At 36.5% G+C, this 12,748-nt stretch overlaps 1 protein-coding gene across 1 annotated transcript in view; it reads left to right on the top strand.

Moving 5' to 3' along the window:
- Nucleotides 1-12,748, top strand: part of LOC104525595 (dedicator of cytokinesis protein 4) — a gene marked incomplete at both ends in the record, with an annotated part of 81,507 nt that overhangs the window by 63,191 nt on the left and 5,568 nt on the right. Inside the window, 2 exons of the mRNA XM_010168794.1 lie at nt 3,481-3,575; nt 11,939-12,014. Of these exons, the coding sequence (XP_010167096.1) occupies nt 3,481-3,575; nt 11,939-12,014 (171 nt within the window). The remainder of the gene's footprint in view (nt 1-3,480; nt 3,576-11,938; nt 12,015-12,748) is intronic.

Below are 12,748 nucleotides of genomic sequence, written 5' to 3'. Positions count from 1 at the left end.
CCACCAAATGCAGTTTATTCCACTGTTCTCTTCTCTAATGACACCTTGGACACAGGCTGTGTGAGATCTGTAGGCATGGGGAATGTCTCTGGTGGAGAAGCTCAGTTATAGCCACTGTCCCTCCCCTGCTATGCAGGGATACCTGCTCGCATATGGGACTTCTGAAAGGTTGAGTGTTGAGGCAGAGGGGTAGCTCTAAAACAAATATTCGGCTGGCTTCTGATGTAGATTGAGGAAGCAGTGAAGGAAAGAAAATCTGGGAAAGGAGCTGGCCACGGGATGGATGAGTTGTCTGGGCAGAGACAACTCACTATCAAACCATACTCTTTCTTATGGGCACCTTGGCACTCTGCAAAAAAACTCTAGGATGTTCTACAAAGACTTAATAACAAGTGGCTTAATAACTCTGCAGTGCAAACCGAAGCAACAGATGATCAAGCAATTAGCTTCAAAGTGAAACGTTGACCCAAACAAAAATGATAATATAGGTGCACCTCGAGAGATCCAGTGAAGAGCCTGACCTGCTTTACAAAGGCTTGTACATGCACACAGGGACATGTGATAGAAATTACAAGGCAGTTTTTGATTAAGTGAATAGATAGTTTGCACTCTTTTAGAAGGCCATACTTCTCACAGTTTGATAATTTTATCAAGCAAATATTGCTGCTAGAGGAAATGGATCTGTGATATTGTCATATTATTTAAGTAGTGTAAGATAGTACTAGAGCTTGTGTACACTAGGTAGGAATATTAAGAGATGGTATTTGGAGTATGTAAAAGGGCAAAATTACTTCCTTCCTGTCTCTTAAGATAGAAGGCATATGAGACATTAATTATATCTGTACTCAGCCAACCAAATGTTAGTTCACTTATAATGCTGGCAAAAATGTTATTTAAATGTTAAAATCTGTTAATAAATCATTATGATCTGTTCAGCAGAGCAGATACAACTATGAAAGAAAATAGTTTGGTGCAAAGGAAACAGTTCAAAATATAGTTACAAAATGGATCTTCCATGAATGGTACTTCATAGTAATGTCTTGTAACACTGATCACAAAACAAAAATGAGCTATTGCATCATGCAAAATGCCAAGCATTGTAATGCCGATAAAAACATTTTGTGGAATTACTACATGGATGTGGGTCCCTTGAGAGTGAACTCTGGCACTGAATTCTTGATAAGCAGAGCTGACACATGAAGGATACCGGTGCATTAATGGCAAAGTATCAGACTAGTCAACTGGCATTTTAACCTTTGGTTATTTTCATGCTTATAGTGGATTCCTAGGGAAATATATTACCAAATATACAAAAACTGAATAATGAAAACCACGATTTAGCTACAGATTTATTCTGTTAATAGAAGCTTAATAGTTGCATCTTGAAAATCTTAACAACTAACTAGTTTTTCTGAAGTTTTTTTTATGTTATCTGTTTCTTTCAGTTATATTTGAGCTTTGTATTATACTGGATTTTGTTTATATGTTTTTAACATGTACTGTAACAAAGAGATCACCAGTCTTACTCAGGCTTTTCAAATCCATGTTTTGTATCTAACATTACTTATCACTAAATTGATGACAGCATTTTCTATATTTTCTGTTAAAATTAGAAATAATTAGTCTGGTGTTAATGGTTCAAAATTTAATGCCAGTGTCTACCTTTGCTTTGTTTTAAAGTTTGCTTGGAATAGAAGATTTATTCTGGTTTTACCCTAGTTACCTAAAGAAATTAAGTATCGATGATCTCCCTCTGTCTATCATTCTTAATGAGTTTTGAACAAGCTGATGAATTTCAGCACGCTTTGTCAGTGGCCTGTGGGTCTCAAGGGCACTAAGTTTACACCTTGTGCAGCCCTTGAGTTTTAAGTCCTTAAACCATTGCTTGATTTCCCAACAGCAGCCATTTGGTCTCTTCAGCTCAGCAGCCAGTCAGTTAGCTCCCTAACAGCAGCAGCATGTATTGTGTCTGGACAGCAGATGGATGAAAATAGCATGTGGGAGAATTTGGGATGTTATTGTCAGGTGACATACAGAAGCATTTGAGGCATTGCTGTATTGGGATTTTGTCACAGACGTGTAGGACGTACAGCACAGGGAAGGGAAGTAACCTCTGAAGAAAAAAAGGAGCAAGAAGAAGTGTTGAAATTTAACTACAAGGTACAAAACTAGAGGAAAGCAGTCTGGAATAAATGTGGTCTTCGTAGAGCTACTTATCTCTCTGTAAAGCTAGTCACCTACATTCAAACACTGTTATCTGCAATGAATATAATTTATATTTTTTAATACAGAGAATTTTTTTGGCATCTTGCTCAGAAAACAGGTTGTCTCCTTTATGTAATCTTCTCTGGTGGGTGGGTGCAGGGATCTCAGCTGCCTTTCCCACTGCCTGCGTTCATCCCCCTTTACAGTGATTCTCTAATGAAAGACATCTGTTGTGCAATGCCTATCATCTACACTTTGGTAAATGCACTTGAGAATACATTTTGGGGTTCAAAATTATTTGGTATCCTTTGTTTGTATCTTTATCTTATCTGTGTTAAGCTAGGGCTGACTCTGTACAAGTGGTGTGGGCAGAATCAATACAAAACATTCAAGGTCATAACTGATTCTGGTAGGCATGTTGTTATCACTTGCCTTATGCTCTTCATGATGTCAAAAGCTCCATTTTGCTTACTAAAAAAATACTGGCAGTACTATACACAATAAAGATAGGCCATTAGAAATATTACTGTTGTTGGTAGTTTTGTTTGTGAAAAGAAAATATGAAAAACCGTGTGCTGAGAGGAAGTTTAATTTAGTTATTTGTTAGTGAGTTAAATGACAGAGGCAATGATAATGGTAAAAGCTCTTAAGCAGTGCTTTCTACATTCATAGCAGCTCACATGTGCTCCCTGTTTTTATAGGTTCAGCAAATGAGGCAGAATGGTTAAGTGATGTGCATACAGACAGCCATTGCAATAACAATTCAGGGGCCTGGGCATCACTATTGAATTCACTGGTCTTTGCAAACCCAATGATAAAATTGTCCTTATACTCTCTCTTTCCACCAAGCAATGCCACTTTTAGAATAAATCTTGAAAGCGATGAAAACCTGGCAGGATTAAGGAGACATTCAGAACTCTGTAGTGTTTGTAAAGTGCTTTTTTGATTTGCAAATTGTTCTCGGGATTGCATTTGTGTAAATGTATGGGTGGAAACCAAATGCATCTTTGACATTTCATGTATGCATTGCTGTCAATGAAATGGCACATTAAATTATTTTCTTCCTTTCAAGAAAAATGAATTAAATCAAAATTTGAAGCCTTCTTGGGGAATAAAAAAGAAAATTAAAAAGTATTCAGAGGTGCGTCTATGTTGAAAATAAATGCAGTTCTGCTATTTCTATAATGATATTTTGTCTCTGATTAAAGTATTTCTAAAGCTCACCACTCTTTTTAAAGCAGCAAAGACATATGACTGCTTCTTTTCCTTCCAAAGGATTTCCTGCTGCAGATTTTCACTGTATTTCGGATACTAATACGACCAGAGATGTTTCCAAAAGACTGGACAGTGATGCGTTTGGTTGCAAACAAGTAAGACATTTTTAATGTTGATAGAAAATATGGGTAGTATGCAAAGATCATGGTATAAATAAGCAAAGTTTTATGATGTATGTAATAAAAATTCAAATATATTTTATAATGCTGTCTGCAGTTTTTCATTTTTTAATTTAAGACTTAAAATCTCTGGACTTTTTTTACATGAAAAATTCATAATATAATCTGTACCTCTTTCTATTCTGAATTTCAGTAGGCACATTTAACTGAAAACTCAAAAACACTTCTACAGAATGAAGATGCTAAGCATCAACAGCTTTGTTTTCCGAGTAGCAAATGACAAGTCTCAGCAGAACTTCATTTCAAATCTGTTTGTTGAAATGCTGAGTTGGTGAATATCTGTTTGCTCTCAGGAAGAAATTATCTGCTGTGATAATGATGTTTTTGCATGTTTGTTAACTTAGTACTTGTCAGAATAATCACAAATTAAAAATCACAAATGGGGAAATGAGGTACAGCACAGGCAACGGTAACATAGGGCTCTACACATTGCCTAGCAGTACTTTGAGCCGTAACGTGCCTTTGAGCTATTCTGTCTCTGCTCTGGCCTTATTTTTAGAGAAAGAGGTTCTGGAACTGTTAAATTTGATTTCACCTGTGTTATCAGCTATCCTTTTTTGTAGGCTTAGCTTTAGATCAGATAAGCCAGCTGAACAGTCAACACAAAAAAACTACCAATGTTGTCAGAAGCGGGGGGTTGTGCTGGGCAGACCTAGGAATCCAGAATTTAGGATTGACTTAAACTGTCATGGTAAGTAATGCAATACTTGATGGAAATTGGTTTTTAGTTTGCGTTGTGCCTTCTGGCTCCAAGGAGAATTTAAATTCGTGATGCTGTACAGACTACTAAGTAACAATATTGTTGTTACAATTAAATTTGGCAAAACTTGTATTCATATACATATTATGTGTGTGTGGATATGCAGTTATCATACTATTTGTTCAAACTTTGTAATTACCTGAAAAATACAACATTTTTGCTTGTTTTTGTTACCTCATTGTTGCTCATTTTACTGAATTTGAAATCCATTAAAAAATTGTTAATCAAATAATGATAATTTGTTTCTGTGTATGATAGCTAAGAAGATACAGCTGATACCAGCGTGCATCTGGTAATCATGCTTAAGAAATAGATTGAGAAACACAGGAAAGAGGGGAAAAAACGTAGGAACTTGTAGACTGAATATATAATCGAAGAAATTATTATATATTCCAGAAACAGCTGGCTTGGCAGATGGCTTTCCAACAGCTGACATGTACATAACTAAGATTTAGAAATGACCTTGGCACGTGTTTATCAGGCTGATGATGTTCAGATATGCTAAAGATGATGATACTAAGTTTTACAAAAGGAGTGTTTTCTTGCAGCAGTATTTTAGTTAGCATCATACATCTCCTTTTAGTAATCCATGTCATGTTGTTTCTGGCCATCTAGGAGATGACTCTGTGTCCAGTTCTGTCAGGCAAAGAAGGTAGGCAGAAGTTGACAATAACCGCTGGTGGGAATTGGTCATGAGAAGCCAATCCGATAGGCTGACTGAACCCAATCACCCACAATTGCATAAGCATTACTGCTAACAAATGGGATGTAAACACATCTTTACCAATTCAGCATTCAACAGTTGCTTTGCTAGGCATTTGTTCCTTTGTGGGGGAAATCCTGGTTTGCTCTAAAACAGGGGGTTGGCCAGATGCACTTGAAAGTGTGGTGTGAATTGAAGACTCATCATTCCTATGTTATGTACCTATGGCTTAGTTTCTGTTCTTTTTTGAGGCAGCAGAAAGGAAAATCCACTTATGATCTCTCCTTGACTGAAGAGCACTAGATTTTTCTGGAGCTGTTTCTGAATGGGAGCTCCTTCTTTCCACTTGTCACCCATTGCCATTGCTGTGGCTGCTTTCCTTCAGCTTCCTCGGGGTGTTCAGAAGCATTGGGCTACAGAGTAGTAGTTTTGCAACTATTGTCCCAACTCAAAATCTTTTAAGTGCAAAGGGAAGAGCCTAGAAGCAGGATGAGAAATCAGGGCTCTCCCTGCACCACAGACAGAAGCGGCTGTAAGCCATTGTCCCTGAGCTTCACTTGACAAGCCAGAGCACTTCCAGTGATCTGAGACTCTTCAGGATTGAAGGCAAAACTTCCTGAACTCCTTACTCCTCTGATGATGTCTAATAGGAAAAACTAGTCTAGCTCGTCTACTTAAGAGCATAATCAAGTAATCCATTAACTGTCTGGATCTTTTCTAACTCCTGCCTCCCAGGGATAAAATACTGTCATGTTTCCTGTGTCGGATGGCCGCCTTCTCAGCAGTCTGGGCTTCAGCCCGAGGAGAAGTAGCTAATCTGAAGGCAGTGTGTACCTTGGGAGCTGCACCCATCACTGCAGTCACATCACCAGCAGCACTGTCGTTTCTCTCCCCTGCCCCTACAGTGATATAAAAATTCAAACTGTCTGGTGTTTACAGGAAGAGAGATTTAGCCTGTCTGAGCCTAGAGAAGAAATGAGTCGTAGCAAGGATATAATCAGGTAATAAGCTTTTTCTGAGAGGGAGAAAAAAATATCCTTTTTTCTCTTACTTATATATGCAGAACTTCAATTACATGAAAGATTTTTAGACTTTAAAATGCCATAATTCTTTCAATATATAATATTTATATATAAAAATATTGCTGCGCTCTGGCTTCTAGATTTTTTTATTTCTTGTTGCAAAGTTTTCAGTAATTATGTAGCATCTGATACTTGGATGCTATCAACAAAAAACCCAGAAGATAGTGGTGAACTCAAGAAGACAAATCTGTAACCATCCAGAAATTAAGATACTTCATGATGACACATGCATAATCTATAATTCTGAACATCTGGATGCCCAACATAAAAAGGTATTAGAGTCTAGCATTATAAAACTACCAAGTGACTTCCAAAAATTGAGAACATTTAAAAGGGCAGACTTAGTGCTAAAGCAGAGAAATAGATCTTTTTTGAATCGTGTTCTGTGATGAAAGGAGAAGAAAATGCAAAAAAATCCTCAATGTTTATTAGGTTCTAGTAGTTGAGCAATGAGAGAAATTAATTCTGTTTAAAACTGCTTAACTGTGTAATATCTGTAGTGAGCTAATCAGCACACATTCAGTAAAGCAAAATAATTACTTATGGTTATCTAATATTTTTAACATGGATGCTACTACTGAGTGACAAAAATATGTTTTTATATATACTATGAAAAATATGGTTTTAATTTCTTTCATTATAGGGATAGACTTTCTACAGCAACTAGGTAGTAAGCTAGCTTGCTGACCCTCTATGCAAAGCTCCTATTTGTAACTGTAAATGAACACCATATAATAAATATACTAAGATATCTGAATCAGTTGCCTAGTGCCAGAGAGAAATCCAAAATTCTATAATAAAATATGCCAGACTAAAATTGAAGTTTCTGGATAACACCTTCATAATGTCTGTCACTGTGTAATGGTCACTTGCTTAAGTTACCTTAAGGTCAGAAAAAGAATCTCTTATGCTTTAATTGACTATTATCTATTGAGAGCATTTAACAAACTCAGCTGAACTCCAGTTATATCATGTTTCATTAACAATTGAGGAGGCTGTTGGAGAGCAAAGTGAGTTTCTATTACTTGCTGAGCAAAGGTTTGATATTCATAACATACTGTGCCTATATTATTGAACAATGAACTAATTTTCCACTGCTTTTGGCATGCAAGAAGCTTTAATTTTAAAGATCTCTGTATGATTAACCATGTATATTGTTACAGCATTTTTTGAATGGTAGGGATGCTAGATCATACCATTTTCATTTTGAATCTTATAAGCATAAAAAATGTGTGTATGGATTTTATTAGATAGTTAAATAATCTGTAAAGTAAAATTTACTGTAGTATGTTGCTTATCCTAAAATTCACAATGTATCTACTGACAGTTGGGCATAGGGACTTTAGACAGAAAATCCTTTTGGTTTATCTAATTCATTAATGACTGAAAGACATTGTTTTTTAAAAAATAAATCAAACAATGCACAGTAAAGGAAGACATCAAACTAGCATTAGTTTCATTATGGCTGCTTTGAAGAATCCTTTTAGCTCTTGTGGTGTGGGAGTCTGAGACTCCTACAATGAACAAAAATTCTTGCTTTTATGTAATACACAGTCTTGCTAACAACATTCTTGCTTTTATGTAATACAAAATGCTGCTAACAACTGAACCTGACATTCAGTCTGTCACAAAAAGCATATACACACATGTAGGTATGCGTATAAGGTTACATATAACAACAGATATATACACATATATGTGACTCTAGGTTTAGTTCATTTATTTATGACATATGAAAGAAACTTTTTTCCTGTTCAAACACCTCCATGCTTGGGAAGACTTCACTCTGAAATAGCAAAGGTTGAAATAAGAAGCTAATATATATTTGTTCCATATCAGAATGGAATCATTTTCTACCAGTGGCTGCCCAGACAGGAGCCAGGTTGCCAGAGCGCCGTCCAGGCAGTAAACCAATTGTTGAAGTGCTGGATGCTGCTTTGGATTTTTCAAACAGGTTATTGCAGAGGGGTTTGCTGTGAAAATTTGATGGAAAAGCCACTCTGTCAAAAATGCCCAGACTGAACCTTGGGTTTGCATTCTGTATATGAGCCTAGAATAATTTAGTAGCTAAAAGCAGAGGTTTTTCTCCTGTAAAACAGTTAGTGGTTCTGAAAAAAAATTGTGACAGGTGGCAAGAGGAAGAAAAGCAAGTCTTGTCACAAACTCAGTGTTTTGTAGTTTGATACTCAAATGGATTTTAAATAAATGTTGTTTTGAAATTGTTGGCTGGGAAGCAACTTAGGATGTGAATATAGTACTGGATCAGGCAGCTGCCCATCTGTCCTCTGGCTGCTGTATCTGCTTTGTGCAGTTTTGGTTTTTTTATACAACCTACATTATAAAGAGAACCCCCAATGTTTTCCATCCTACCTGATTTTAGTTTCTCTTGTGGATTCAGAATAATGGTTTATGGGTCAAAGACAATGGCGTCATCTTTATAAGTTCAGTTTTGAAGTTTTTTTATCTACAACATACTCTCACAGACCCATATTTTATCGACTAATTCATATCATATCTTTGGCTTACCAAATTAAAAAAAAATGAGCTGTGTTGCCTATAACAAGAAATACTTGCATCACAGTTATTGTATTACCCGAGGAAGATTCTGAAAAGAATCTTCTTAAAAAATGCATTTAAGATTTCTAGTCTAATTTTCTTCTCATGAGAACTGAAGCAGACCTTTCTCTTCAGTTTCACCTGCCATAGAAGGAATGTGTCCAGAAAGGAATTGTCTTTAGACACAAATAGAACTATGTAACGTAAACTTGGCAATATGGTTGCAGTTCTTGAGATCTTCTGGAATTTTCTTTTACATAAAATTTTTCAGGGTTTTATTACTTTGGACTTAAATTAAAATTTTATATAGCAATAGTTCTAATGAACAGACCTTTTCAGGACCACTTTCCTGAAATATGAAGACTATTTCAATTTTGTGAAAGGTATGGGCTGTAAATTAACATGCACAATAACAAGAATGACAGGATTCTTTTTTCTTATCCATGACTTGATTTTAAGCTTTGCTTATATTGCAATTTGTTAATATTTCACTTTGTCTTCCATGCTGCAACAGGGAGTGCTATACACACACTGTAACTCCCTGTTGCTGGAAAAATGGGGTAAATTATACAGATGAGTACTAAACATGGAACACTACTTGGAGAGAAAGGCTACAATATAATTATTGAGAAAATAATATGTATGCAAATGACATTTGAGCAGTGGAACTAGGAATGAATGAAACTTGAGATTCAAGCAGTATTCTAAAACCAGTCTCATACTTGGCTGATACAGGTGTTTAGACACATCAAACCAGAAGTAAATTTTGTCAGAGACAGTAATTTTAAAAGTAGGGAAATTGAAGCAAACATTTGAACTACTAATAAGCTAAATGATACTTAGCCATTTTGTATTTATAAACTTGAAATCTGTCAAAAGTGCCAGAAGAAAAATATAAGTTATCTCCTAGGTGGGTTGGTTAACATACAGTTCTTCAGTGTTGTGAAGATGAAAAATATTATACCCTTAAAATGTATATATTGCTGTTATTATATTTAATAAATCATATTTGTCTTGAATGCATTGCAAAAATAGTAGAAAATGAAGTCCAAAGCATGGAAAGGAAAACAAAGTTTAGCATTGTAACAGCAAATAGGTCAAGACCCATCTTCAAAGAAGTACTAGATGTATTAATAGTAGATAGATGGTAATTATATGAAATGTGTAGATACAACCTTTTTTTTCAAAAGGTCTTTAAACAGCTGATTGTTGTAAAATACATGAGTGCAACAGCAAAAGGCACATTAATTTTTTATCTTTTTTCCTCCCCCTGTAAGAATCCACTACTGACAACTTTCAAAAAGAATTTAATGTTTGTATGGATTTTTGGTTTTACTAAATATGTTGACAGACACAAGTGCTACAGAAGTTAGCTTAAGGGTTGAATCATTGAAATTAATTATATTTAAATAATCTTTAAGGATATTCTGTTTCTGTATATTACCAAACTTTGTTGCTACACTGAACAAGGCTGTCATTGACCTCTGGTGACAACCACTGTGAAAGGATTTTGATATATTTATTTAAGATAGATTCATATAGTTCAGGCAGGTTTCAATGTAGGGCAGTGTGTGACCGTTTGCGATGCAGAGAATAGAGAACTTTAGGAGCAGATCTTTCTCACAGAGCTCATGCAGTTTTGCATTTATCTGTTGTCATTAAAAAGACTCTTTGTCCATAGGTCTGTCAATATTGTATATTGGTAATTACTAGGTATTTTGTATTTATAATCTGTACACACATATTTTCAGTACCAAGAAAGCTGAAAGCAAATTGCCCAACTGTATATATTAGTGATATAAGGACAAGGTGTGAAATCAGATGTCAGCATTATGTGCAGGAAAAAAATGTATGGTTTGCCTTTTTGATCAATTATCATAGAATAGAATCGCCTGGCTGGAAAAGACCTCTGAGATCATCAGGTCCAACCATACCTGTTCACTACTAAACCATATCTCTGAGCACCTCATCTAGCTGTCTTTTAAACACCTCCAGGGATGGTGACTCAACCATCTCCCTAGGCAGCCCATTCCAGTGCCTGAGAACCCTTTCAGTGAAGAAGTATTTCCTGACATCCAATCTGTACCTCCCTTTGTGTAACTTTAAGCCATTGCCTTTTGTTCTATCACTAATTACCTGGGAGAAAAGACACACCTGCCTCCCTGCAACCTCCATTCAGGTAGTTGTAGACAGCAATTAGGTTACCCCTCAGCCTCCTCTTCTCCAGACTAAACAACCTCAGTTCACTCAGCTGCTCCTCATAAAGTTTGTTCTTCAGCCCCTTCACCAGCTTTGTTGCCCTTCTCTGGACATGCTCCAGTGCCTCAATGTCCTTCTTTTAATAAGGGGCCCAAAGCTGGACACAGTATTCAAGGTGCGGCCTCACCAATGCTGAGTACAAGGGAAGGATGGCTTTCCTGCTGGCCACACTGTTTCTGACACAGGCCAGGATGCTGTTGGCCTTTTTGGCTGCCTGAGCACACTGCTGGCTCATGTTCAGCTGCCTGTCAACCACCACCCCAGGACCTTTTCCACCAAGCAGCTTTCCAGCTACTCCTCCCCAAGCCTGTAGCGTTGCATGGGGTTGTTGTGACCCAAGGGCAGGACCTGGTACTTGGCCTTGTTGAACCTCATACAGTTGGGTGCAGCCCATTGATCCAACCTGTCCAGGTCCCTCTGTAGAGCCTTCCTACCCTCAAGCAAATCAGCTCTTCCACCCAGCTTGGTGTCATCTGTGAATTTACTGTGAGGGTGCACTCGATCCTTTCATCCAGATCATTGATTAAGATGTTAAACAGGACTGCCCCAACACTGAGCCCTGGGGAACACCACTTGCAACTGGCTTCCAGCTGGATTTAACTCCATTTACCACCACTCTTTGGGCCCGGCCATCCAGCCAGGTTTTAACCCAGCAGGTTGAATTCTTCTATACAGAACACCTGTTTTCAGCACACATTCTTACATCATGCCTATTTTTATTTTTTTTTTCTTAATATGCATGTTTTCTGTTAATAGGTGCTGTTAGGAGTCAGATATTTGTATATGTTTAAAATGTAGTATATAATGCTACCGTACATGCTACATCTATTTCTTAATTGGAAAATTATCTGACTCTGAGTATTAAATATGAATTTCCACTTAATGATAACTACCATCTTTTTAATTCTTTTCTTTCTAGTGTGATCATTACTACAGTCTTGTACCTTTCGGATGCCCTTCGTAAAAACTTCTTAAATGAAAACTTTGATTACAAGGTAGAGTAAGTGTGTCTAACATAAGATAGATGCAATATCTGCTACATCATGCTGTGGCTTGGTTTTTTGTTATTAAACTTGGCTCTAGCATCTAAACAGCTAGAACATGGACTAAATCAGCAATTTTAAGTGCTCAAAGATTACATTTTTTCTTAAATACAGAACTGTCTTAAAAATCAGGAGTGCTATAGAGTTTTTTAATTTCATCTTATTTTTCATTTTGTTATTTCTGCTTCTGTTTTATACTACTTATTCAGGATTTTCGCACAGCAGTTTTTTGGATTACAGAAGCTAATTTTATTATTTGTCTGTTATTATGGAGTTATCACAGAAAGGAATATTATTCAATTTTTGAATCTGTGCAAATTTATAAAAAATATGGGCTTGTCTTTCTGTAATTTCTCCCAGGATGAGTTAACATGCTGCATAATTAAAATTAGAAAATTATCACACTGCATGGTGAATGTAGTTAAAGATGTTAGTGAGTACCTCATATAGTAAAATATGGCACCTATGATAAACTGTGAAGTACAGAATGATGCTTTTAGGATTCACGTGCAGAGACCTATGAATGCATCTGAGAAGACCCATTCCCATGGAAACCTGAACAAATATTCTGCCCACCCAAGAGACATTAGTCCAATTGCTTCATCAAGAAAGGTGCAAAGTTTCCTTCCTAGAGAAGACAACAAGCTCCTGTTGAATTCCAGCAGAGTTGTGGGTGTTTCTCTGAA

Source organism: Antrostomus carolinensis, unplaced genomic scaffold (genome assembly GCF_000700745.2).
Source record: "Antrostomus carolinensis isolate BGI_N321 unplaced genomic scaffold, ASM70074v2 scaffold615, whole genome shotgun sequence".
Classification (NCBI taxonomy): Eukaryota; Metazoa; Chordata; class Aves; order Caprimulgiformes; family Caprimulgidae; genus Antrostomus; species Antrostomus carolinensis.
The sequence above is the reverse complement of the archived record's forward strand: the minus strand, read 5'-3'. Positions and strand labels throughout refer to the sequence as shown.